Source organism: Amphiura filiformis, chromosome 12 (assembly GCF_039555335.1).
Source record: "Amphiura filiformis chromosome 12, Afil_fr2py, whole genome shotgun sequence".
Lineage (NCBI taxonomy): Eukaryota > Metazoa > Echinodermata > Ophiuroidea > Amphilepidida > Amphiuridae > Amphiura > Amphiura filiformis.
In genome coordinates this window covers 30,476,928-30,504,425 of record NC_092639.1, presented here as the reverse complement: position 1 = coordinate 30,504,425, position 27,498 = coordinate 30,476,928, and the positions used below count along the sequence as shown (strand labels likewise).

The window sequence follows — 27,498 nt, the reverse complement described above, 5'->3', positions numbered from 1 at the left end:
TGTAAAGTTTTATCTCACAAACCCATCCTAACATGTAGCAGTAATGATGCGCAGGGCCTTTTTTTTTAGCTGTCAGACACAAAATTGCTCATAGCTTTTTGTTGAACCATGAAATGGTATCAGCCTATATTATATATGTTACATGCTTACTAACTTACTTACTGAGCAACCTTTTGGTCTGAAATGGACATGAAATGCCACAGAGGTATGACCCCCCCGAGTGGTGTCAAATGAGAGAGAAAAAAAAGTAAAGAATATAATAAAACAATATTTCCTCACCCGGGGGTGACACTCATCATAACCTGTACATGGAAGCCCCTCCCCCCACACACAATGAATATTATGTAATCTCCACATATTGTCTCCTTTTAAATAACTACAGTATTAACAAGGCGGTTCTCGAACCACGAGTCTCGACTGCTTTCGCTACCGCCTGGTTTCGCGATTACTTTTGGTAGAAGTAAATGAACCTGCAACAAATCAATGGTGATATGCCTGGGCTGGGCACAATTACCTGGCTGATGTTGACTGTACCCATCAAGTTTCATGCCCATACGACAGTTTTTAGCAATTTGACCTCAGATGACCCCTGAGTGACCTCAGATGACCTTGCAATGAAATGAAATTGGGATATTGACTATACTTGCAAAACTTTGTAGGAAGAGGGCTAGCAAACCATTTTAAATCACCTAAAACCTGCCCCCTTAAAACAATTACAAACAAGAGTTTCATGTTTTATTAAGGTATCATCTATTTTATTATTGAGTAATTTGAATTTCATGATAAGTCTACATAACATTGTATCAATGTTAAAACTATAATGCTGACAGATTTATTTCTATCCAGAGTATAAATATCATAAGTTGTGGTCCAAATATTACAAGCACACATAAAAAACTAGTCAGGCAGGATGGAATACATATAAGGGAACAACCCAATATAAACGAAAAGTCCTTTCGTTAGAGGGCTAGCCCCCTCCCCCTCCCCTCTAACGTAAGTGTCAAGTATCAAAAAATCCAATCCGTATTCATAGGATACAGGCCGGTCGCTATGGTGGATGGAGTTTGCAGAGGTCGGTAGGTGCGAAACTGCTAGGATATTGATCAAGTTTATGGAAGAAAAAAATATTCTATTTTATTTTAAATTACTATTCTTTATACCTTTTTTGGCACGAAAAAAAATAAGGACTTGCTGGATTTTTAAATAAAAAGAATCAAAGTGCAGTACAGCTGCTTTAAAAATGAACAGGTTGCAGGTTGGTAGTACAGCACTATATTGATTTGAAATCATTTTGTCGATATCGTACTTCTGAAAATACTAAAATTTTAAAATAATTATATATTAAATCCTTAAAAAAAGAACTTTGACCAATGATTTAACTACTTTTTACAAACGTAATCAGACTTTTTGACCCCCTCCCTCCCTAACGAACGGACTTTCGTTTATAGGACTTCAACGAACTTTTGGGTTGTTACCTACACAAGGACATGTATTTAACAACAGTTTGACTATTAGGGTTCACTAGTTCCAAGTTTCCCCCTTAGAATTTAGAATAAATCAAAAAGTTTCTTACAAAATTGACATATTTAACAAATTATAAAAGTGATTGGTAGAACGTTGTTTTTTTAGGTCTCAAGTGGTCGCACTTTGGAATAATAGCCCATTTATGTTACCACACACTTATATGCCAAATTACTGGCATCAACAAATAGGGGTTTTGCTATCTATGTGCAAGAGTGTCATACATGATACACATTACTTCACTAGTTAAACTGTTCTTATACATCAAGTCCAATAAGATTTCAAGGTGAACTGAATGGAATGATAAATAAATATATTCATATACAATAATAATAAATTACATTATATTATGATGGCTACAAAACAAATAATATGTACACTATCAAATGCCCCAAGGGTATGTATTGAATTTGGAAAGAAATCATACTATAAAATCAGTTTCAATGCATGTACAAGGTGTCTTCAAAATTTTTAGTACCAGTGAATGCCACATTTTAAAGACACCCAGTCAGTTGCGTAGCGTGGGTCATCATATTGGGGGCACCGACCATTTCGGGGGCACTGGGCCATTTTTGACCATTTTCCTATGAGATTTTCTAAACGTGCCCTTATGACGCTACGCCACTGACCCCAGTACTGCTATATCATCAGTACAACTTTAAAGTCCTACTATGCTTTTGCAATCAAAAGATTATAGCAACGGTATACGTGGTGTAAAGGCAGAACTATTATCGTCTTGAACACAGTCAAATTAAAACTTCAAAATACCAGAGTAATTGCCACATAGGTGCATACTAATCATTTTGGAACACCCTGTATCTCATCAATCAAAACAGAAGCAGTCCTGACAGTGTGTGTGTGTGGAGATACTTCCTACATGCTCCAAACAAAACAATACTGTCAAAGTGGTCATTTTCGCACCTGTAATTTTTCATACTTTGGCGATTTTGAACTACTTCACGTGTTTAGAATGTGTGATTTCGAGTTTTCGTACTTAATACTCCATATACATAAAGAACATATTCGTGCATTTTTATTTTCGTGGTAGCTGTGTTAAACGCAAAAAGCACAAAAAGTAATTCTGTGAAAATCTCCACTTAAGCAGTACTCCAACAATTTCAGTTGCTTAAATTCTATAATGTCAGTTGTTTACTAAAATATTTACACTCTGTACATATAAACACCTATAGATTTAAGGAGAAAGCAAATATACACGATACCACATATTTTTCAACCATGATTAAGAAAACCTGTATATCCATTTCCTGAAAATCCATCTGGACCTTGGACAAGTGGCCGTGGGCTTGGACAAGTGGCCGCGGTATGGAACATTTAAAGGGGTTTGTAAATTTCAAGCACCCATCATCTGATGATTCAACTTTAGATCAGCGAAATATGCCAAAATGTCTTGCTGGTAGTTTTTGTAAATGGTCCGGTAACCTTTTTGGAATTACCATCCTGACAAAAGAGTTACAGTACATTCCTGTCTGAGATACAATTTGATTATAGTTTAAAAAAACTTTTATGGCTCTTCCACCAAAATAACTAACATTTGGGTTAAGTCACAATTAGGGCAAACTCCTAGCAAAATATTCACAAATATACCACTATGGTAAATTATCAAAACGCACACAATTCTGTTCAATTACTAAAAAATAAAGTATTATTATACATGTATTTACAAACTTATGAATTTCTTTATAAATAATGTTTTAAATAACTACCTTGGCACTATATAAAACAATGTTACGGTACATGATTATCACTATCTAGTATTTACACTAAGGGGTAAAAAAAATTGTTTGATTGACTGAGCCTAAAAAAAACCCAACTCACACCTTTTATTACTTTTTTAGAAAAAATATTGTCTGGGATCAGCAGTGATAGTGTAAATTGCAATGCTATTAGTTTTAACTTTGTTAAATTTAAATTGAACAAATTAACAAATTTAACAAATTAATTTAATTTGTTACCTTTATATTTTGATAATTTAATTTGTTTTAAATTTTGTGAAAACAATATTTAAAAATATTTTCCAAATTTGTTTTCACAAAATTTTTAAAAATATCACCCATGTATTGTCCTAATGCAGAAACAAAGGTCCTGATTGAATAATCAAATTAAATTATGATTTTCATTCCATCGTTTGCTTTATATGCAAAGCGTAATATGTCTTCACACACCTATGATAGAAGTCATAGCATATCTATCAGGAAATACTAAGTTTTACAATAATGATTATCTCCCTTTGTTTCTTTGTATATTTGTTTGTTTGTGGCTTAACTTGCAATGTGGTTGGATCCGAAGAGGAAAGCAATGCATTTTGTACATTCATCAAGTTTCTAGCCAAGTCCATTGACAGAATTATAGACATAATTTTACACAATTTGTTTTTTCATGACTTAGGAAAGATTAAACCCGCTCTCTCCATTACAGGTCACGATCTGATACCACCACACTACTAGACTTGATTTTATATAATGGTACTTGGATAATCTCACCCAGTCATGATTACCCACTCTCTCACAGTGTGTTAGTGACCAATTATACAGGCCTTGCTGTCTAGATTTTAAAGTTGAGTGGTCAATCACTTGCTAGCAAGATGCTAGGTGAGTGGTCGAATCACTCTTGAGTAGTCAAATCACTCTCTAGGTCTGAAAGATTATTCCTACCAATATGAAACACTTACGCACTATTGATACCCTCTCTTTCGTTTTCAGGATTAAGGCTAATTTATTACGATAAATCGAATACATTGAAAGTGCTGAATCTCAAATTTAATTGGATTCAATTTTGGGTGATTTGCAGCGAGCGATTCTTGTCTATGGTGAGCGGAAAATCGCTCACTAGAAATTGAGTTTGGGCGAGCGGTGGCGAGCGAGAGCTATCGCTCACCTCAAACAGCAAGGCCTGATTATATATTTAATAATAAAGAATGAGGCAGCCAATATGCTTCACCTCACCTCAGCAGAAGCTTATGACAATATCAGGCACAAATAATATATGCAAAGATCAGAAATAAATGATAACAGTCATTTAGATCATAATTATTGCCTGGGCTTGCATTGTTTATTTCGAATTCTCACATATATCATTTTCTGTCTTGCATTGTCTTACGCCCTGCTACGGTGAAGTATATAGGCTGCCTCATTTTTCATGACTTAATTTAGTTTTTCAACAGAGATAAGATACAACAGATTGCTCCACATTATTATTAATTGTCTGCACAAACCATTACACATCACATGATTTCACTTCTTTGTGTCTGTCTGTCTGTCCGTTAACTTTCTCCGCCCACAAGAGCTAAGAGAATCTTCTTGTAGTCGCCCGATGTATCACCCTGTTAATAAAAAAAAACAATGAAATATAACATAATTAGCTAATTCTTTGAATGATTACTGTCAAATTTTACGCAGAGGCACAATCATAGTTCACTAGGCATGTCAAACATTGTTCTCCCACGATGTCCAGGGCAGGATGTGCAGACAGCCAGGCATTAACCCTGATCTTTCTCATTCACTGCACCTACCCCACAATTGACCTTTTCGGTAAATCCCATAAGCCTTTGCGAGTACACCTGAGATGTCGTCATTTGACGTCACAATGACTTGCGATGCGCAGTAACAATGTTTGATAAACGATGTGCGCATCAGCGCAGATCAGCGTCGCATCAAATGACGACATCTCGGGTATACTTTCAAAGGCTTATGGGATTTACCGAAAAGGTTAATTCAAATGCATTAGTGGAGGGAGCAGATAATAATTTTTCCTCTTGCTGGAATTGAAACTCCACCAGAATTAACCTTTTCGGTAAATACCACACATCGTCATCATCCCTATATCTTTGTGTTAAAAATTGCTGTGATAGTACAGCGAATCCTCTCATTTTTTAACAGCTACGCATCGCGATTTTGTTCGAGATAGGCCGAGCGACTCAGGCTAAGCATACCATGACTATCATATGAGATACCACAGCGTTTCTATATTCTACACATTATTACGATTTGTGCATGCTCTAGTACCCCATATGCTGTTTCTATTACAAGAAAAAAAATAGTTTTCAGGTAAAACCAGGGTTTTGTTTCCAGTACACTCACTCGAAAAGCAGTACACTAATTAGCGGGCCTTGCAGCTTGCTGTGGATATCTTTTACTGCATTTTTAACGTAAAAAATTTGAAATCCAATGTAAAAATTGAGATATATTTAATTTTGAGAATGACAATTATACTTTATAGGTATAAAGGAACGCGTTTAGCCCATTTAGTTAAGTTCCAGGTGCACGTCCTATAACACAATGCAAACTTTCTTTATCTGTGTCAATAATAGAATATTGATTTCAATGGAGTATTGAGCTGTATGGAAAAAAATATTTATAATACAGGGTGTTGACACTGTGTACCATAATTCTTTGAGGTTAGACCTGCTGTGAAATTTCAGCACTGCTTTGCAGCAACTAAACATGTTAAGTTGTACACAAGTTTTGATAATTTTAAAATAAGGAGACTGAGTTTTTATGATGGTAACTTCATTTTTGCTCAATAAATTAGTTATTAAAATAATATTTAACTGACTAAGAATGAGAATAAACTATATGAATTTTTGTTTTTACAATCCTCTAATTCCCCAACTGGCAGACAAACATGGGGGAGGGGTGGCCTCTATGTGCATACCACTGATGTTATGAAAGTAGACATGAAAAGAATATGTGACGCGATCAAGGGAAATGAGTTGGATGCCGCTAATATTGATTCTGAGATATTGGCAAAGAAAGTGTTAAAATTCTTTTGTTTTTTATTGTTTTCAGTGATTGATAAATTGACGTAACTTCGCAAAGAAAAGTCACATCAACATGGGGTTTTTAGTTTTTGGGAGCTCTATGTGTCCTCTTTAGAAGCATGTGTAAACTCATTTTCAACCAGGGTCGACATGTGACTTATTCCCCTTGATCATGTCACATATTGATTTTGACATAAAACACTGAAAAAGTATTAAAAGACAATTTTGTAACTACTTTTCTCCAACAAATTAAATACAGGGTGTCCACAAAAAAAGAGGCCCACATTGCGCCCTCTTTTTCTCCTATTTCTGAAAAGTTGATCAAACATATTTTGGTATGTAAAGAAACCTTCAATCGTTAGCTTTAATAAACCAAAACAATTATTTCAATCGGCTCATAACTTTTGAAGATATGTCCTTTTAAAGAAATGTATCCGTTTTTCACTCTGTCCACGGAGGAGGTTTGGCTACTTCAAAGATTGGAAAGTGCATATACCATGCATGAATATAAAACATTCCTCGATGATAACTTTATAAAATAGCAACTTTATTTAAGGGAATGGGCTTTACCGGTGGGCTTATGGGTTATGGATTTTGTTAAGTGTCATTAATTTTGGCGAAATTGATGTGGGATGGGACTTCTTTTGCTATACTTGCAATTACTTATGTTTTTCTCGTTTCTTGCTTTCTTTTTATTGACAACATAAGTCATTTCTCTTTTTTTTTTAAAAGGTAGCCCTGAAAAGGGCTGTTTAGTTTGTCTTTGGTTCTTTTGAAGTGAGTTTACTGTGCTGCTCTGCCCTCTACCTGGTTGCCTCCGTGACGAATACAGGTTTCAGCCCTAGTTCTCATTGCATTAATTGCGTTGCGTACCATCCTTAAGGTAGGGATGACCATCATAATTTCATGTTGCCCCTTTTGCTACAAAAGATTGTTTTCTGGAAAGAACTCATCCACAGAAGTATTTTGGTGGTTAAATGGTCAAAATCGGTCAAAAACTTTTCGAATTATGAATTTTCAAAGTTTCCCATTCTGACCGGTCATTGGAACGAAATAAACTGACAAAGTCTAAATATAGCAATGTGAGCAAAATTGGTATAAGCATATATTTACCTTTGTATATTTCTTTATTTTAATATATATGCAAACATGAAACAAGCATATTGTGAAAGTATCAAAGGGTTTCTTATGAAATGGCACTTTACTAGTCAATAGCATTAAGTATTTCTTCAAACCGAGGCACTGAAATCATGCTTTTAGAAAACATTTGCCAAAAATCATCCATAATGGCCAAAGTGGCACAAAATCAAAAGTCCAGGTGAACTTTTTTTCCACAACAATATACACTACACATAAGAAAAATACTAATGTACTACAAGGATTTTCAACATAGGAATCCAAACAATCAAGTACCAACATGCACAGCTTTGTCCTGATATCACTTCTGGGGTTTTAACAAAATGTTTAACCTCTATTGTGATTGGCAGCAGCATAAGGTATCTCTTTGATAGCTGATAATGCCCAGCCATTCAGCAAGTGGCTAATAACAGACCTTGATAGGCTTGAATGAATACTGTCATGTGCTACAAAACCATCACATCCAGGGCCTGGTCACTCCATATGCTACAGAGAGCACAGTACTTTAACAATGGAGTGAAAGACTCATTATTGATTAGGCGCGTATTTTAAAAGTACAGCTCCTGATGCGTGTATAGCAGCAAGTCAGTGCAGATGGTATAAATATAAGAAAATGTTTAGGGTTGAGATCAGGTGAATAATACAACAAATGAGCATGAAACTTCACATTTATGTTCAGAAAGGTGTCTATTTAACATGATTCGAAAGGTGTTTGGAAATTCCAAAGGGAAGCTGGTGATTTAATTTTTAACTCGAGATCTACTTGTCCGTTTTTTTTTCCTTTTTACAGAGGGTATGATAGAGGTAATAACAACAACTCTGCCAAATTACAGCTCAGTAGGTCAAGGTGTTCACCTGATCTTTTTTATCTGAATATTTTGTGCCATTCTGAGCAGTGCTGCACTGGGCCACTGGCAATTAAGCGCACTGTGGCGATGGACCAATTTTGACTCACACTTACAGAAAAACCAAATAAGTTATGATGCTGTAATTTGCAGGATAGTTACAAAACATAATTGGCATTAACATCTCTAATTTTTACAGAAAAATTATGAAAAATACAAGAATGAGCTCAATTTAGAAATGTCTGTGCAAGCAGTGCACAGTTGAGCTCCCTGCATGTCTATGGGAGTGTTCTAATCAAGTTGATGGTTCATTGGTCATCCCTACTTAAGGCCTTGTGCGCAGGATACTTGCAAATGCAGCAGTAATATGGGGTTGCGAAGATGTTTGAAGCTAGCTGGTGATCCTCGCTTATAGCGAATGCTTTCCCAAGACTAATGCTATTATCTATCCATGTCATTAACCGTGTTTCGTTTAAATCTTTGATGTAGCCAACCCTCATCCGTGGACAGAGTGAAAAACGGGTACATTTCTTAAAGAGGGCATATCTTCAAAAATTGTGAGTCGATTGAAAGAGTTGTTTTGGTTTATTAAAGCTAACGATTTAGGGTTTCTTTACATACCAAAATATATTTGATCAACGTTTCAGAAATAGGAGAAAAAGAGGGCGCAATGTGGGGCCTCTTTTTTTTGGGACACCCTGTACACACACATCATTACCAAACTTGAGGTAAAACAAAATATAGCCAAATTTGGCAGCAGAAAGGGAAGGCCAATATAATACTTACGGCGATGAATTTGCCCAGGGTTTGTCCGTACGCATTGCTGAATTCTGCCTTAATATTCTGCATATCAATCTCACAACGAGAAACCACTATACGCATCAATGTGGCATCATCTGTGCCCGCTCCCTGCAAGGATAAAGTTTAAATAAACAATGCTAATTAAATCATGCTAGTTGGAACAAAATGAGAAAAATATCAAGAGTCTACACAGAAAATAAAACATTGTCAAAACATGATCATGGAACATGCATAAACAGCAGAGAAATCAAAATCTATATCTACTTGCTTTACTTGTGATGGCATAGTCTTTGAAATAAATTAAAATCTTTACCATCAGTCAGCAATAGGAAGTTAAATTTTCTCGAGTAAATTTATTGGACTCATGACTAATGTGCATCAATGTGTGTGTAACCATCAGCCTGATCGCTGACCCCGGCATTGACCTTGCTATTCAAATCTTAGTCATTTCGAAATATTCTTGGGCACGATTTCAATAAAACTTGGGTACACTAAATTTAATGAATATTCAGCAATCGTAATTTCTTCACAATATCAATATCATTCAAACATATTTTCAAAAATATCTACCAACAGAAAAAAATATTTACTATAACATTATTAATTGTGACGTATTTTGCTTCAAACGACAAATTTTTTCTATTCAAATGGATTGGTAGACCAACTACTGTGACCCCGCTGCACTCGGGGTCATGCAGCGGGGTCATATTCGATGATACTAATATGTTTGCACCCATGAAGTCATGTTCCAGTGAAGATATTCTAGAAAATTTACTCCGTATTGCTGACTGATCATTGGGTTTGAAATCTATGGTACTCATCAATTTTTTTACAGACAAACTCAAAATTTGTAATGTTACCCTGGTCCACATTTGTGTGACACATTTGTAAGAATTTAGACTTGCAAATCAACAAACTCATGGGTTGAAGTCAGACTGTAATCTGACTTTTGATATAGTTGGAAGTCCTTCCAAAGCTAGGAATAAAGCTGACATTTCACATTCATTACATACAAAAATAGACCCAAGCTGAGTGCGAAATATCATACCATGTCCATAAAATACTAGCAATCGCTAGTGATCAAACATCATTACTAGTGATCAAACATCGGTAGTGATGCTACCAGTGTTCAGTCATAGCTAGATAGTGATGTTTCTACAAAATTGTGATTTGACGCCAGGCCATGCATGCAAGTGACTTCTGATCGATAAATCGGCGGTCGCTTTTCAGATCAAATGCCAGCATAAAAAAACCTCTATGTGCCTTGTGATTGCTTAGTATAATACAGGCATGCGACTGATTTTATACCTACCTTCATAGTCTTCTGAAGTCTGTCTGCAAAGTACTTGTGTTTGTTGATAACACACCGAACTGTAAAATAAATAAAAAATATTACCCGGTATAAAAAGTTTGGTCTAATAACATGTGATCATTTTGGTATATAACTATGCCAGGGTATGCAGCTTATCTATAATGAGAGAATGTTTCCAATAAACATCCCCTAAAAAGTTGCATTAATTTGTAAAAATTCTTAAAATACTCAATTCCATTTTCCAAGATTACTGGTTCTTTTTTCTTCACTTTCTCAATATAAATTGTAAGGAATTTACAATTTCAAAAAAAAAAAAAACCATCATGGTAAAAAAAAAAACATTGCCTTTTGTTCTACAAATATAACAAATGATGCAATATGATCACTAGGGCAAAAACACTTGAAAATTAAGACAATTTAACTGCTCGTTACAATTAGTAATTTTAGTTAATTTCAAATACCAGATTTTTCCCATTTCTGTCAAATTTTTGTCAAAAACTGAACTCCTTTGTAATTGACTAATTATAATGATGACTATGGCATACGAGAATACTAGCAACATCTATATACGGCACTGTATACGCCAATATTTTTGCGCAACAGATATTTTCACGGTTTCAAGTATCACTGACAATTTCGCGATTGTTGGCAATTTATATAATAAAATACATAAGAAATTTCTTCATTTTAACATATTCACGGGTTATTATTTTCGGGGGCACATATTAATCCAGGAAATTCGCGAAAATAAAACCACCGCGAAAATTTCAGCGTATACAGTAATAGATTTTAAACTGACACAGATTTGGGTTGATGTTTGAAGTGGACCTGTCACCATAACTTACCAACAGTAAGCATACTAGTCTTCAGATCACCTGACATCTCCTTCTTGATAGCTGCTTCAATATCATGCTTGGAGATCCTAGCGTACTCGTCAAATGTTGCCCTCAGTTGGGCCTGGCTGCGGGACATTAAGATCACGTTGAAACGAGACTCATCTGTGCCCCATTTCTCTTCACCGGCCTTGTACAGATCCTGTTGAAAAATAAAAAACATTTGCATTAAAATCTGTGCATTGGGACATATATAATTTGTTTGGCTTATAATTGCCAAAACATTATTTGGTTTTTGTTACTGCTCGCGCCAGTCACACATTTGATATGCAAAGTGCAATTAGTGTAGGTGCTGCCCAACTGTATGCACGCCATTCCAGTGATTCTGAATCCATCCACATTGTCTATGCCAATTGTAAGCCAAACAAAGTATTGAAGTGTTTTTTCATAGTGGCACACCACTTTTAATTTTACTAACAGTTGAGGGTGACATTATATTGTTGCGAAGGTCAATTGTGAAATGTCTAGGATGTCAGGCATGAGAATAATCATCCATGAAAAAACCCGAAATGTTTGAAAAAGCCTGAAAAAAACGTGTGAAATTAGGCTAAAAAAGCAACAAAAAAACCCAAAAATGGCTGAAATTAAAAGAAAGTGCAGAAATTTGGACCCCAAAAAAGCAAGCGAGAGGTCTGGGGTTCAAGTCCCCGCACAGGCAGGTATGTCCGGAGTTTTTTCTCTGGTATATCTGCCTATGCATGTTATGTTTCCATTTGTAAATTCATGTTTAAATGTGCTAGTGTGCGATGCGTAATTCTTCTTTCCCCTAAATTCAGGTTTAAACCTGAAAATTCTCATGCCTGGGATGTGCACTCTTGAAGCGGCAGAGTCCCTAAAGTTGTTGTTAATTGCAATTCTGGGTAAAAACCACATGTGCCTGCTAACGGTCAAAAATTTTTTATTGCATGAGGTGAAAGGGCTTTGGTAGTAGGTTACAAAAAGTCACATCAAAATTCCTCCGGAGCTTGTTGCCATAGCAACGGCAGTTTTATGATTTTCGTGATTTTTGCTTATTTTGGGGTGAAAATAAGGGGAAATATGTACTTTTCTGAATTGCTCCTGACTTTAAATGTGAGGTCACATTAAAAAAGTAACCTTACCACCATAAAGTATTGTCTTTGTGCTTTCCCCAGATGCAAAAAATATTTCAATAATATTTCCCCATGTGCAATTTTAGGGCTGGGCAACATTGCCAATTTAGCACTTTTGAAAAAATACAATTTTTACCCTATCTTTGAAGTCTAAAAACTAATTTTGCTTGAGCACCCAGAATTATTTCCTCTTTGTTGGTACTTGGGCAGACATTGCCCCTTCCAAATTTGGTAAAAAATCTCTGGGGCTATTTGACCTGTAAAGCCAGTGTTGCCAGAAAGTTTGATAATTTTCAAAAATGCATTTTTCAAAATAATGCATTTTCTACATATTTACTCATGTAACCTTTAATACCACCAACTTAATTGAAATATTTGCACACTTTGCATACATGATTAGACACACACTGCAACGGAAGCAACACTTTGAGGCTGGGTTCAAGTCCTGCCCTGCAAAAACCGGTATTGCCAGAAAATCATATTTTATTAATCCAAATTTCCAATTTGTGCATTTTACAATTATTTATTCAATTAATTTTATAGTATCAATGTTAGTTGAATATAATGTGCATTTAAACATCATCTGATACAATACAGGTTCAGACACATGGGCGAGTTTCTCGACAGGTGGCTTAGTAAGCCTTAGGCTTTGGCGACCTAGAGGATACCAAGCCTACTTTTGACCCACAATAGTAATTTTTACATAGAAAATTTTTTGGAAAATGATATATGCACCTTAAAAAGTGTATCAGCTTACTAAGATGGACGTTTGGATAAAAAAAAAAAAGTAAATCACAATATTTTTCTGTGACCTATTTTTACCTATGACCTCTTGGAATTCATAAGTAGGCCTAAAATGCAGGTTTTTAATGATTTTGGTCATTTTGGGCAAAAATGGACCCTTTTAACCACCATCACAAACAGGTTTTGAAACTTAGGCAATGATGGTATTGCCAGATTATATGACAATTAATTTACCCACAGGCTTACCCGTAATTTTTGAGTTCGTCAAACATGCGTGGATTTATTTGAAAACGTAGCCATGTAAAATTAATGATACGCACAATAATATAAACTTCAAACTCCCATGGGGGCATCAATATTGACATTTGCATTATTTGACACCCTTATTGGATTTCTCTCCTAAATTAAGACATCCGTTCTGATACCATCAATTTGACTTCTACTTTTACGTTGATACAGGACCTGTTGAAGATATACTTGTCCAGGGTGGAAAGGTAACATCACATGTGTTCACATCGAAACAACCGTGCAGACAATATTTACCATGTTTACAATGCAAATAATAATCCAACTGGTGAAGAAGCTAGTGGGTCATGATAGGCTGTTGCAATTAAAACACTCCCTATTTTCCCGATTTCCCCTTGTTTCTAACACAATCCTCAAGATAATTTTCTATCTGAATGTGTAGGCCTATATGCTATCAATTTGGTTAAAAATTGCCATTCCAAAAGTATCATGGTATGATCATTGGGTGGAAGGAGAGCAGTTTCATATCCCGCCAAGACCCCGTAGCGGATTTGGGGAGGGCAGTGGGCCCGGCCCCTCATTCCGCCGCCCCTTCCAAAAAAAAAAAAAAGGAGAGAAGAGAAGAGAAAGGGGGAGGGGAAAAAGAGAAGAGAAAAGGGAGGAAAGGCGATTATTTTATTTTGATTGAAGGCGGGTCCTCGTCCTAAAAGCATGTGAAAATTACTGCGGGCCCGCCTAATATGCAGGGGCCCGAGTGGGACGGGAGGGCCCCTCCATTTCGTACATTTTTCTCTATTTTTTCTCAAATCCCCCCTCTGACTGCCCTGGATCCGCCACTGCCAAGGCCACATCATTTCACATTTCAGGTAGGATAGACCTAAGGGGGGCAGCTATGGCCAGCTATGGCTGCCATTGAGGTGTAGGAATGCATGAAATTGGATTTATCTACAATATAGCCTCGATTTTTTTTTAGCCTTGTGTGCCATATTTCGCTAAAAATTGTGTAGATGTAGTCTACGAAAGCCTGTTGAGTCAGGTTTAAAACTCATCATTCTCATAATAGATTACACAAAATATCTGATATATTTACAGGCTAGATCACACAAATTATGTCTGGAAAATGTACTTAAACCATTGCTATGACGTCTATTCATTACTGAAGATTATTTTCACTAATGAACACTTGACACGTTTCTATGCAAGAATCCACAGTTTTAGAGCGTATTGTTAGTATAAAGCAATGGTTTAAATCAGCGAATACACTTGAAACTGTTATTCCTTGATACGAGTTCACTCGGCTATGCCTTGTGGATTCGTAATCAAGAATCAGCAGTTTCGTGTATTCTCATTAACAGGATTATCATAAAGCCTAAAATATTGTTTGATTGGCATAACATTTTAAGCTATTAGGAGAATTCAAAGAGATGCCAGTTTACAAGGAAACGGCCTTTTACGCCCATTTTTTGCTAATTTTACTTGGAAATTAGCTCTATTTCACAGATATTTGCTTAAAAATGAGCATTAATGGTCGTTGCCATGGAAACTGCATACTTGTTGAATTCTCTCAATAGCCTAAAATTAAAGAAGCCTTATATATCAATAAAGTTAAGTGTAATTTAAAACTTTTGTAATGCAAAAAATTGCTAAAAATGGTAAAAAGGGTCCATTTTTACCCAAAATGAACAATATCATTGAAAACCGGCATTTTAGGCCTACTTATGAATTACAAGAGGTCATAGGTCAAAATCATAGGTCACTTTTTTGATTTAACATCCATCTTAATAAACTGATACACTTTCCAAGATGCATTTGTCATATTTCAAAAAAATGTCCATGTAAAAATTACTATTTTGGGTCAAAACTAGGCTTTAGCCTATTATAGTATCCTCAAGGTCGCCTAAGCCTAAGGCTTACTAAGCCACTCGCCCATGTGTCTGAACATGTATTGTATCAGATGATGTTTAAATGCACATTATATTCAACTAACATTGATAGTATAAACTTAACCGAATACATAATATTGTAAAATGCACAAATTGGAAATTTGGATTAATGAAGTAAGATTTTCTGGCAATACCGGTTTTTGCAGGACAGGACTTGTCCCCCGCCGCAAAGTGTCGCTTCCGTTGCAGTGTGTGTCTAATCATGTGTGCAAAGTGTGCAAAGTGTGCAAATATTTCAATTAAGTTGGTGGTATTAAAGGTTACATGAGTAACATGTAGAAAAATGCATTATTTGAAATAATGCATTTTTTGAAAATTATCAAACTTTCTGGCAACACTGGCTTTACAGGTCAAATAGCCCCAGATATCTTTTACCAAATTTGAAAGGGGCAATGTCTGCTCAAGTACCATCAAAGAGGAAATAATTCTGGGTGCTCAAGCAAAATTAGTTTTTAGACTTCAAAGATAGGGTAAAATTGCATTTTTTCAAAAGTGCTTAATTGGCAATGTTGCCCAGCCCTAAAATTGCACATGGAGAAATATTATTGAAATATTTTTTGCATCTGGGGAAAGCACAAAGATAATACTTTATGGTGGTAATGTTGCTTTTTTAATGTGTCCTCAAATTTAAAGTCAGGAGCAATTCAGAAAAGTACATATTTTTCCTTATTTTCACCCCAAAATAAGCAAAAATCACGAAAATCATAAAAACTGCCGTTGTTATGGCAACAAGTTCGGAAGAATTGTTGATGTGACTTTTTGTAACCTACTACCAAAGCCCTTTCACCTCATGCAATAAAAAAATTTTGACCGTTAGCAGGCACATGTGGTTTTTACCCAGAATTGCAATTAAATGGTTTATGGAATGATATGGGGCTGTAGTGGTCAGCAACAACCTGTAAAGTGTGCCGAGGCTTGTGGATCAACGCCTAGGCTTTTTGTGGCTGTGAGTAGCGCACTATAAATCACTGCGCTTTTTAAAATATTATCATTGGATCTTGTTATTCGGCTATTCCAGTTGAAATCCATACACCCCCAACAGAAGACATTACCTTTATCTTCCACACAGGGGGTATAGATTTCGAATGGAGTCACCCATTTAGGTAATCCCATTAGAAATTTGCGCTCCCTGTATGGAAGATTATGGTTATGTCTTCCATAGGAGGTGTATGGATTTCAACTGGAATAGCCCAAATAATATTATTGATGTTACACATAAAATTAAATTTCTCATAAACTTTCACAACTTTTTCTTTTTACAGAAACCAAAACATTACTATTGAGCTTTGAGATTGCATTCTCTTGCGCTGCGAAGGTGTAATCAAATTTTGCAAAACATAATGTACTTAATGTAGTATAGATGAGGTGACCTCAATGTTTGTTAACAAAGGCAAGGGACTGGTATATCGATATGCTTGAGTGAATCCCACGCAACCACTGCACTATCCAATGGCCTTAATGTGATGTGGCACGAGCCCTGAACAAAATATGATGCGCGCGCATACTGCAAGGCAAAAAACAATGGAAATTGTGATGATGTGTGCGCATACTGCCAAGCATTGATATCAGATGTCAACTCATCTATAAAATATCACAAAATGGTCCATAAGTTTTATTTAGTTCATCATTTCAGTATTTGTTTTGCATGTGTCCATAAAGTCATATTCAGGCGAAGCTCCTTCCAGGTCAGATACCAAGATAGCCAATGTGTAACCACACCCACAGCAACACCCAAGGCCATACCCAGACCATGCCCAAACTCCCCAAAAGAAACACACTGCTGTGCTTCTTCCATGACCTATGCTTACTGGGTCTACCAAATCAGCCTCGGATATTTCTCCATGTTGAATGAATACCTAACAACTCCCCATTGTGCACCCTGGGTGGAGTGATGCAAACGGGATTAAGGGATCAAGGATTTTTTTACACCACTTCATAATATCTTACCATAGCATCAGCTTTGGCTTTGTCTGGGTCTACTACGTTATCCTCCGGCCTGGCTCCTTGTAAGACTGACACAAGAAGACGCTCAAAGTGACCAGATGTGTCGTCGGCAACGTCCTCTTCTAGATCCTTGTGATACACTGAAAGAATTAGAAGGTTTTAAAATCCTGTGAAAGATTACTTCTGAATAGATCTGTAGTATAAGTGTGGATCATGAGACGGCAAATTAAAAAATAGAGATACATGCACAGGCAAAGACAAGGAGCGAAAAAACATGAAATTGGCAAAAGCTCCTAACTTTGCAACCACAAAGGATTTCAGTCAGGGTTTCTTTAAAAGCATTTTACTGAAGGGGTATATTCCTTTCTTTTTACCCTTTCACTTGTGAATTTTTCATCTGAAGGGGTATAAAACATTGCCCAATACTATTTATTACTACTGAACTATGCCCCCACTAGCTACGGTCATAATCCCATGGTTCATTCTCATAATAAGAACGGTATATTTTCATAGTCTATCACTTCCTGATGAAAATATCAGGTTTTCTATATCAAATCATTGAATATATGTTTTTAAGATTTTGTACGTGTTGGACTTTTCTCTTTGCATTTGAAGGGGTACGGAAAGTGTGTGAACATGTAAATATGAGTGATTTGTGAGTTAACATAAATCCTAATTTCAGTAATAGAATACTTGGTTCCTGTGAAGTTAGTGAAGATCAGAGAAGATCTCTTATACTTCCCACAATGCATTTCCTCCTGGAGCTGATTTGCTCTTCAGTGCAACAGAGTTTTATTTGTTTATATGTTTTATTTCTTCTTCAACCTGGGACACTCAATCAGTTGAAAACACAATTAATCACCTGTTCTTCCTTGAGACCCAGCATGGGTCGAAAGAGACTAGATATCATTTGCAAGATCTGGATGAACTCTGTTAATTGAAGTATTTTTTGTCACTATCGACCCATGTTGCACTGTATAGTAAATCAGTACAGGGAAGAAATGCATTGTGGGAAGTGTAAGATGTCTGGTATTGTAAGATATACGGCTATTCCATTTAAAATCCACACTACCCCTGTGGAAGATTTTGGAAATATCTTTCAAATAGAGGGATGTTTTGCAAAGTTAATCATTTTTAAACCCACACTCTCCATATATTATGGCTTTACCTATATCTAACATAGCTGGTGTGAGTATTTCAAACAGAAGTTACCCAATTGTCTATTGTATTCAAAACTCATACCCCCTCTGTGGAAGATTTAAGCTAAATCTTCCACAGTAGTGTAGATTTTAAATTGAATAACTCCTTGTTTCAATACAGCAGATTTCTACTTACAGTCATCATAAGCTTCCTTGATGGCCTCAATGGCACTATTACTCCTGGTACACAGTATCTCAATCAGGACATCTTCATCCGTTCCTAATCCTTTGATGGCTTTGTTGAGTTGATATGCATCATAATGAGATGGTGTCATCATCAGGCCTTGTACCATGTCAAGCAGCTTGCCGCTCAGTTCACTCTTGAACTCCTTCACCAGATCCTACACAGCAGAGGAAATAAATTATATAAATTATATGTGTAATCGCAATATTTTTTTTTTTTATTTTTTTTTTTTTTTTTTATTCATTTTGCTTTTAGATTAAACAGGACAAAAGACAAATAACTTGAGAAAAAATAAACAAAAGATAGAAAGAATAAAAACAACACACACAAATACAAATGCATCTCTTATATCACTAGTACAATACAATATTATGCATATTTTTAAATTCGTTTAAATACTTTGTTTGTCCGTGGGCACATGAGAAAGACAATAATTAATATGTTATATTTATATATCATTACTTTGTTGTTACATTATTTTCTTACACAAAACCTTCCCATTTCATACTGAAAGATATTCAATTTATTTATTCTCTGAAAACAAGCTTTTTCTTCTTCAATTTTTTACTTAAAAATGTGAGAACGTGGCGATATATGGTTTTCATTTGAAAACCTGTTCCTAAATAAATAATACTTAGCACTCAGAATAATATAGTTAAGCACTTTGAACCTTGAATGTCCTTCCAGTCCCAAAATTATATCTTTATAACATAGATGTATTCGAGTCTGTATCTTTCCATTTAACCATGTCTCTATCTCCTTCCAAAAAGAGTTTATTTGATGGCATTCCCAGAACATGTGATCAATTGTTTTTTATTTTGACATAAATGACAATTTTCGTTCTCTTTCAGATTAATAAGCTTTAAATAACTATTGCTTGGAATTATTCGATGAAGGATTTTATATTGAAAAAATCTCATTCTTTCTTCAGTGGTAATTTGAAAAGGTAATGTCCAAATGTATTCCCAATTTAGATTACCCAAATGATCAAACAAACGATCATAATAATTCTGATTTACTGGTTTTGTTGATTGTGACATGCTAAATTGTTTAGATACATCACGAGTTGTTAACTTCTTTACTTCTAACGAAATATTTTTTTCAATACTTCTAAGTTTTCCCATATCTGTTTCAGAAAGTTTCTTTATTTCTAATTTCCATTCCCTTGGTAAACTATTTATAACACCGTAATATGTTACAAAATCAATACATCGTCCATATTTTTCACAAAGCTTTTCGTATGAATAAAATGAACCTTTATCATCTAATATATCTTTAATCTTTATTAGTCTTGTTCGAGCTCTATTAAGAGCCTTGTTTACATCTTTTGAAAACAACTTGTTATAACTTAGTGGCATATGCAATACATCTTCCAAATTGATTGTTTCTTTGTTATTACATTGTTTAAAACTTTGCCAGCTTAAAATGACTTCTTTGTAAAACTGGGGGAAATTGGCAGGAAAAACAGAATCATCAACATTACATTGTAACAGGAACTCCAGACCTCCCATTGTATTAAAGAAATAATTTGGGACATCTTTCCACGGTGCATAACCTTCACTCAAAAATCTTTTTAGCCACATTATCTTTAATGCTTTGTCTGTATTGAATATATTTACCATCTCTATTCCTCCGCTTTCTTTTGGTGCAATTAAAACAGAACGTTTGATTTTTTCTGGTTTTCCACTCCATAAGAAGTTATACAGTATCTTTTGAACATCAGATAACACATTTCCACTCACATAATCTGTGGACATTAAATAAGTCATTTGTGAAATACCAATACTTTTTACTAATAAGACCTTTCCTCTAAGTGTTAGATCTCTTTGTCTCCAAATATCTAATTTGTCCTTTAATTTTGTGAGTCTTGGTTGAATATTATACTCATTACATTTTTTACTATCATAACCAACAAATAAGCCCAATATTTTCACAGGTTCCTTAGTTGGTTTAATACCATAAACATAATCATTACAGTGTCTAAGACTTCCTATCTTCATCAATTCTGTTTTCTCCAAATTTATCTTCAAACCAGACAACCTTCCAAACTTATCTATTTCTCTTACAAGATTCTCCACAGATTTTGAATCGGATAGAAAAAAGGTTGCATCATCTGCAAAAAAGGAGCACTTAAGCTCCACCCCACTTGGGAGTTCTATGCCATTAATATCCTTACATTTCAAAGTTATTAAAGCCAACATTTCTATCACACATACGAATAATGCTGTTGATAACGGGCATCCTTGACGAACACCTCGTGTCAGATCAAACCAACCAGTAGAAAACCCTTATTTATTACACAACTTTTAATATTTGAATAAAAACATTTTACCCATGAAAGCAGGTTTGGACCAAAATTAAATTTTTCAAGGTTGCCATAAGAAAACTCCATTCAACAGAATCAAAGACTTCTCCAAATCGGCAAAAAGCAACATACCAGGAATGTGGTTATCATTTGTGTACTGCAGAATATCTTCAACTAAACGAATATTTTCTCCAATATATCTACCTTTGACAAAGGCTGTTTGATGATTACCTATAATACTTGGTAGTACACCTTCCATTCGTTTAGCAATTGCCTTTTGACCTATTTTGTAATCGATATTTAATAATGATATTGGACGCCAATTTTTGATAAGCTTTGGATCTTTTCCAGGCTTAGGTAGAAGAGAAATTATTGCTTGTGATTGCGTTGTTGAAAGTTGACCATTTAAGTAGCCAAAATTTAAAGAGTCAACTAAAATATTTCCAAGCAAATCCCAGAAACATAGGTAAAACTCACTAGAGAAACCATCACTCCCAGGAGATTTATTTTTAGACATATCTTTTAAGGTTTTGTAACATTCGTCCAAAGTCAAACGCTTTTCACAGAGCTCTTGCTGTTGTGGAGAAAGCTTGGGAATCTCAATTTGATTTAAATATTCCTCAATATCTTCATAACCTTCACCATCTTGTTTACTTGAGAAAAGATCTTCATAAAAGACTTTGATTTCACCAAGAATATCTTTTGATGTTGTTTTAAGGACATTATTTACAAGTAATTCATTAATTCCCTTTTTTGAAACATTTCTTTTTCCAAGTTAAAAAATATTTAGAGCTTTTTCTCCTTCATCATAATACCTGTCTCTTGATCTCACAATACTACCATTAACTTTGTATTTATATATTTCCTCTAAGTTTTTCTTCACTTCGGCATACTAGTGTACAATTTCTTCTTGAAGTTCATTATTTATCTTTTCTTCAAGATCAATTAATCTTTTATTCAAAGATCTTTCACGTGCATTTCTTTCTCGATTTTTGTGGTTGAATATGATATGGTTTCCATACGTAATTTGAACTTCATAAATTCCCAAAATTGTTGATCATTTAAGTTAGCATATTCACGTTTAACATCTGAAATGACACTTTTAATTAAATTATGATAATCAACATCTTCTAGAAGACTATTATTGAACTTCCAAAAACCCGCCCACGAGGCTCGGTATCACTCAAAGAAATCTTCATAATAATTGTTTGGTGATCGGACATAATACTTGGTACAATATTACAATCTACTATATTCATTTTAAGCGACTGAGGTATAAACCAATAATCAATCCTTGATGCAGAATTGCGATTACGTGTTGACCATGTGTAAGCTATTTTGGTAGGGTTTCTTGTACGAAAAATGTCTATTAAATTGTTTTTAAAAAGAAGACGTTTGAGGGAAATTCGCCATTCTTATGCTCATCCTTAATAGTATTATTTTTAGATTTTCTATCCAAAGTGATATCCATAGCTAAATTCATATCGCCTCCTATAATCAAGTATTCTTTAATTACATGTTTTTCTATAATATTGCTTAACTGATCATAAAAGATAACTTGATCTTTGTCATTATTGGGAGCGTACACATTTAACAGGTAAAGGTTTTTTTTCGATACTAACTTTTGCTAAAATGAATCTTCCTTCCGAGTCACTTATCACTTGGTCAAACGTACATGTAATTGTTGGATTTACTAAAATAGCTACACCTTTACTATCGTTTGTTCCATGACTAAAAACAATATTACTTGACCATTCTCGTTTCCACTGTTTTTCTAAAGTTTTACAGCAATGTGTTTCCTGAAGGAATATAATGTCTATTTTTTTCTTCTTCATATACATAAATATTGCTTTACGCTTTTTTTACATTTCTCAACCCACGGACATTCAGAGATGCAACATTTATATACGACATAAATAAGAAGTACAAATAATAAAAATAATAATATTAAATAATAACGAGATTTGAAATAACTAAAATGTAATCAAAAAGATAAATCCTGATCTACTTGATCAGTTTAGCGGGTGTCTACCCATCCGAAAATATTACAAAATGTTCACCAATCAGTTCAAGAGTTCACCTTGCTTTTATAGCAAAGTTCTTTCAATAGTTCTTAATATTTAATGTTTGTTTATTTTCATTGTTTGCGCTTTAAACTTTCAGTTATGGTGTTGAGATTCACTTATTGATGCGGAACTCCGCTATCAAACTGTCTTTCATTATACTTGTAAACAGTATTGTGTCTATAATAATGTGTTAAGATTAGTCTATCATGGGGTGCAGCTATCATTCTAACACGTTTCCAGTTGATTGATCATCACCAAGGTCTCGCTGATCATCCCTATGGTCTCGTTGTTCAGTGTGCCGGCAATTCCTGTGTATTGGGCCTGTATATTCTCCATAATCTCGACCGTATGTATCATCTGCATAAAAAGGCGCCTTGTTTCCTTTTTTGTCCCTCCAGTAACCAGCGACAAACCGGAAATAAATTTTCTTCTTATACAGTAATTTTACTCGTTCAGAGAACGCCTTTTTCTCCTTTAAATCCTTGACCGTTAGGTCCTCTACCATGTGATAATTTTCATACTTAAGTTTCTCCTTCTTTTCGTTCATAATGTCCATTTTATCTTGATACCGGAGAAATTTGACCAAGATGTGTCGATTAACACCGTGACGAAACTTTCCATCTCTATGAGCACGTTCTATTTCTGCTCCTTCTGCTCCTGCTCCTTCAAAATGGTCTCCACTATCTCAAAGACATTTTCCCCCTTTTTTTCGGGGTACCCTATTATCCGTATGTTACTTCTTCGTGAATGTCTTTCAAGCTTATTAATGTGATCATGCAGCTCGGCGATTTTGCTTGTATTTGATCGATCTTTTCTTTCTGATTTTTGCTATTATGTCCAGGCGTTTTGTGTCCTTTTTTATGTCTTTAATTTCCTCACCTTGGAAATTCACGGCAGCTTTAATATCATTCAGTTCCTTCTTCAGTTCATTCTGTCCAGTAATAAGGGTTTCTAGCGACCGTTTAATGTATGCATTTACGTCCTGATCCTTTGCACTATCGTTGCCAGTAGGCTGGGCATTAGCACTACGGGAATCATCGGCGAAATATTTACTTGTAGTCGGCCTTGGATCAGCTGCGTTTTGTTTAGCGCTAGTGTTACGTGCAGTACTCACATTACTACCGCCGCTGTTTGAATCACCGCCGTATCATTTCCACCTTGATTTTTCTTCTTCTGGTATCCATTTCATTCGAAATTTTGATCAGTGTGTTCGAAACTGCTAAATACGTCGACAGTATCAATATTTCTGATTCTGGTGATTATTTAGACAGTCAATTTAACGTTTATTCCGGACGGTGACACCCTCGCGTGCTTCATACCGCCGCCATAAACACCCTCGTAATCGCAATATTAAATTTTGAACAAAAGGAATGTAAGCGCATATTAATGCGAGTTCAAAAGTTTAAATAGAAGCTAGTGGTTAAAATGGGACAAAAATGAAACAACATTGATTCCAACGGATTCAATGATTTTCTGTTTTCTTGTTTGATTTGTTTTGTTCATAAGGAAGATGAGTTATTCCTTCAAATACCATATCTGCCCCCGCATACCATAATTGAGGTAAAAGGAACTTGGGAACTCTGTGAGAGCTTCTAAAAACACCACTAACAACTTCGGAAAGAATACATTTTTTCTTAACGTATCTGGGAAAATAACATGATGAGTTTCAGAGCAGTTAAGTTAACTCAATTGATAAGGTGTTTGACTATAGTGCTAGAGGTTGCGGGTTCAAATCCCGGCAGTGGTAATAGTACGCTCTCGTGTAAAAATTGAGTTAGCTTGAAATTCCGTTTGACAAGAACCTTACTGCTAATTGTAACCTATGCAAAACTTGTGGAGTTGATCCTGCATGCTTGGAAGGTCAATTGTGGAATGTCTAGGGTGTGCGCTTCTTAACTGCAAGTCACTCTACTTGTTTAATGGTTCATGGAATGATGTGGTAGGCGTTGTGCCTGAGCATAGCGCACTATAAATCACTGCTTTTTTTCCTGCTTTCCTACCCTTCCAACATCTCTTTGAACAATTTGGCGATCCTCTTCAAGAAGATCAGTTAAAATAAAAAGAAAATTATGCACTCATACGGATTAGCCCTACCTTTCCAAACATCTGTTTGAACTGCTTGGATACCTTCTGTCTCTGTGTGGTGTCTCTTTGTGTTAGTACTTCTATGATGGCTTTCTCATCGGTGCCAAATCCCTTCATAGCTTTACGCAGCTTCTCTGCATCAGCTTGAGCATCAAATTTACTGGCTGCAACCACGGTACCTTTGTCCTGCAATAAGGAAAAAATACATTATGAATTAATTTTTCCAACAACACCACTAATAGCCAATATTCTATATGCTATTCACCCATGATTTGAATCATTTGGGACATGTTGCTAATAAAGGGTATAGAATATGACATCACTCATGACTCAACTTCATTTCAATAAAATTCTGTCCTCGGGGGGGCTTCAGGAGGATTTCCCATTATAATACAATCAAACAGGTGTTAGGTATGAATGGTTATGGAATCGATCTAGAGATCTATCCCTCTGTCATCTATGAACTTCATCAGAAATGGCTGCCATTTCATATTCCGTTCATGTTGGTTTATCGCATAGCTAGGGTCTACTGGTGATGAAGAGAAGACAATTGCTAATTAATTTTCATTTAGTTGAATTTAATCATCCTTCCACAAATTACAGAAAGGGTTCATTCTCTTCTAATGTTTTTTCTCTTATAAATCACTTAATTTCAAGCCTACAATCTTACAGCTTCTCACACTGAATAGTAGGATATTCAACATGCAGCAATGTTCTTGTATTAAATCTAAAAACTGGAGCTTATTATAACTTGTCTTCAAATGCCAGCAAAGAGGAATTGATCACCAACTACTTCAAAGAAATCTTGATGAAACAAATATGGTCTCGTTTAATGGCTAAAAAGCAGTTGCTCAAAGTCAGCTAAAAATTTCAATACAAAATGAACTTTGACACCAAACCTTACCTTTGGCCTTTTCTCTTTGTACTTCCTGTCCACTTCTGGTGCGGCTGTCTCCTTCTCCTCACGCTCCCTCTCTCGTCTCCTCGAGCCTTTCTCCTTCTTTGAATCGGACATCTTATCCAGCATATCTTGACCCATACTGGAGGCAAAGAGCGCCACCACACTCTCGTAGCCATTTTTGACAGCGAGATCGTAGGGAGTTTCACCTTTAGTGTTTTTAGCTTTGGCACTAGCCCCTGCTTCTAATAAGACTTCAATAGCTTCTTGTCCATCAGGCCCCAGAAGTACTGCTTCATGCAAGGCTGTATTGCCTTTCCTGTATGCACAAAAAGTAAAATAAATATTCATGAGCAAATCATTCCACTTTATTGGTAAATCGAAAATGACACAACTTATTTTACTGTGCAATAGTTTTCATTGAAAGTGCGATCATTGAATTTGCTATGCCCTCAAAACGAACTATGCCCGGTCCTGGAAACGAACTATTGACCGGTAACATGTGTCCCGATCAAACTGCGCAATCGCAACATCCACATACATCCATTTGGTATATAAAACAAATATTGACTGCTTTATATTCGGGACATGGTTATAATTATAGGCCCGCGGTGATCTTAAAAACATGCTATGTCCCTCGGCTGCCCCTCGGGTCATATTATGGTTTTGAGATCATCTTGGGCCTATAATTTTAACCATGCCCCTCATAGCAGTCAATATTTGTATACTATCTACATGACAACCCCATCCCCATGCATAGCCAGAGTTTGGTGTAATAAAACAAATACAACATGGTTTATATCGGGGAAATAGGGCAACTATTTCCCCCTCAAAACTGGTTATGGGCCTACCATCCCTCACCATCTGGGTTTGGAGTGATAGGCTAGTAACCAGTACTGCAGGAAAAATGTTTGCCCTATTTCCCCTCTAACCATGTGGAATTTGTACAATACAACATGATCAATTGTTGTTATATAGTGTGTGATACAAGTAGGCCATCAGCACTCTACACTAAATGCTGATATCAAATCTGTCAAATCTGACATTGTTAATCAGATGATAAGACTGATTCACACAAATTAAACTTGTTAACTATAAGCGTTGAGTGAAACATTACAAAGTATATTGAAAATAAACGTTTTTATTCAAAATCCCAAGATCAACTTAAATAAATTTAAAAAAATAAGCTTTTTAAAACTGAAAAAAAAAATAATTTAGTTTTAAAATTTTTAATTAAAATTGTGTTGTTCATCAGGAATTTGATACTCTCAGAAAGCCTTAATATATCTGGTTTAAGACGCCTTTATCACCGGTCAGGTCTATTCACATGGCCAGTGACAAACATAGGTGATGCAATCAAGCTAAATGAGTCTGATGTCAATCAAAATCAAAATTGAGCTTGCTGAAAACATCATCATAATTAGACTAACGGTTCCAGAGATTTGGCCATTTTAGTATTGATCAGAACAATAGATTACAAAGCAAGTTCAATACCATTATTGGCTAT

The 27,498-nt window shown here is 35.4% G+C and overlaps 1 protein-coding gene across 2 annotated transcripts in view; it reads right to left on the bottom strand.

Annotated features, from left to right (window-relative positions):
- Positions 1–2,128: 2,128 nt before the first annotated feature.
- Positions 2,129–27,498, bottom strand: part of LOC140166057 (uncharacterized) — a 69,948-nt gene continuing 44,578 nt past the window's right edge. For both annotated transcript variants that reach the window (XM_072189435.1, XM_072189437.1), the window contains 8 exons: positions 25,998–26,310; positions 25,103–25,279; positions 18,590–18,794; positions 17,258–17,394; positions 11,239–11,428; positions 10,394–10,452; positions 9,067–9,189; positions 2,129–4,861 (listed from right to left, as the gene is read on the bottom strand). In XM_072189435.1, coding sequence (XP_072045536.1) covers positions 4,802–4,861; positions 9,067–9,189; positions 10,394–10,452; positions 11,239–11,428; positions 17,258–17,394; positions 18,590–18,794; positions 25,103–25,279; positions 25,998–26,310 — 1,264 coding nt within the window. In that variant the 3' untranslated portion in view covers positions 2,129–4,801. The remainder of the gene's footprint in view (positions 4,862–9,066; positions 9,190–10,393; positions 10,453–11,238; positions 11,429–17,257; positions 17,395–18,589; positions 18,795–25,102; positions 25,280–25,997; positions 26,311–27,498) is intronic.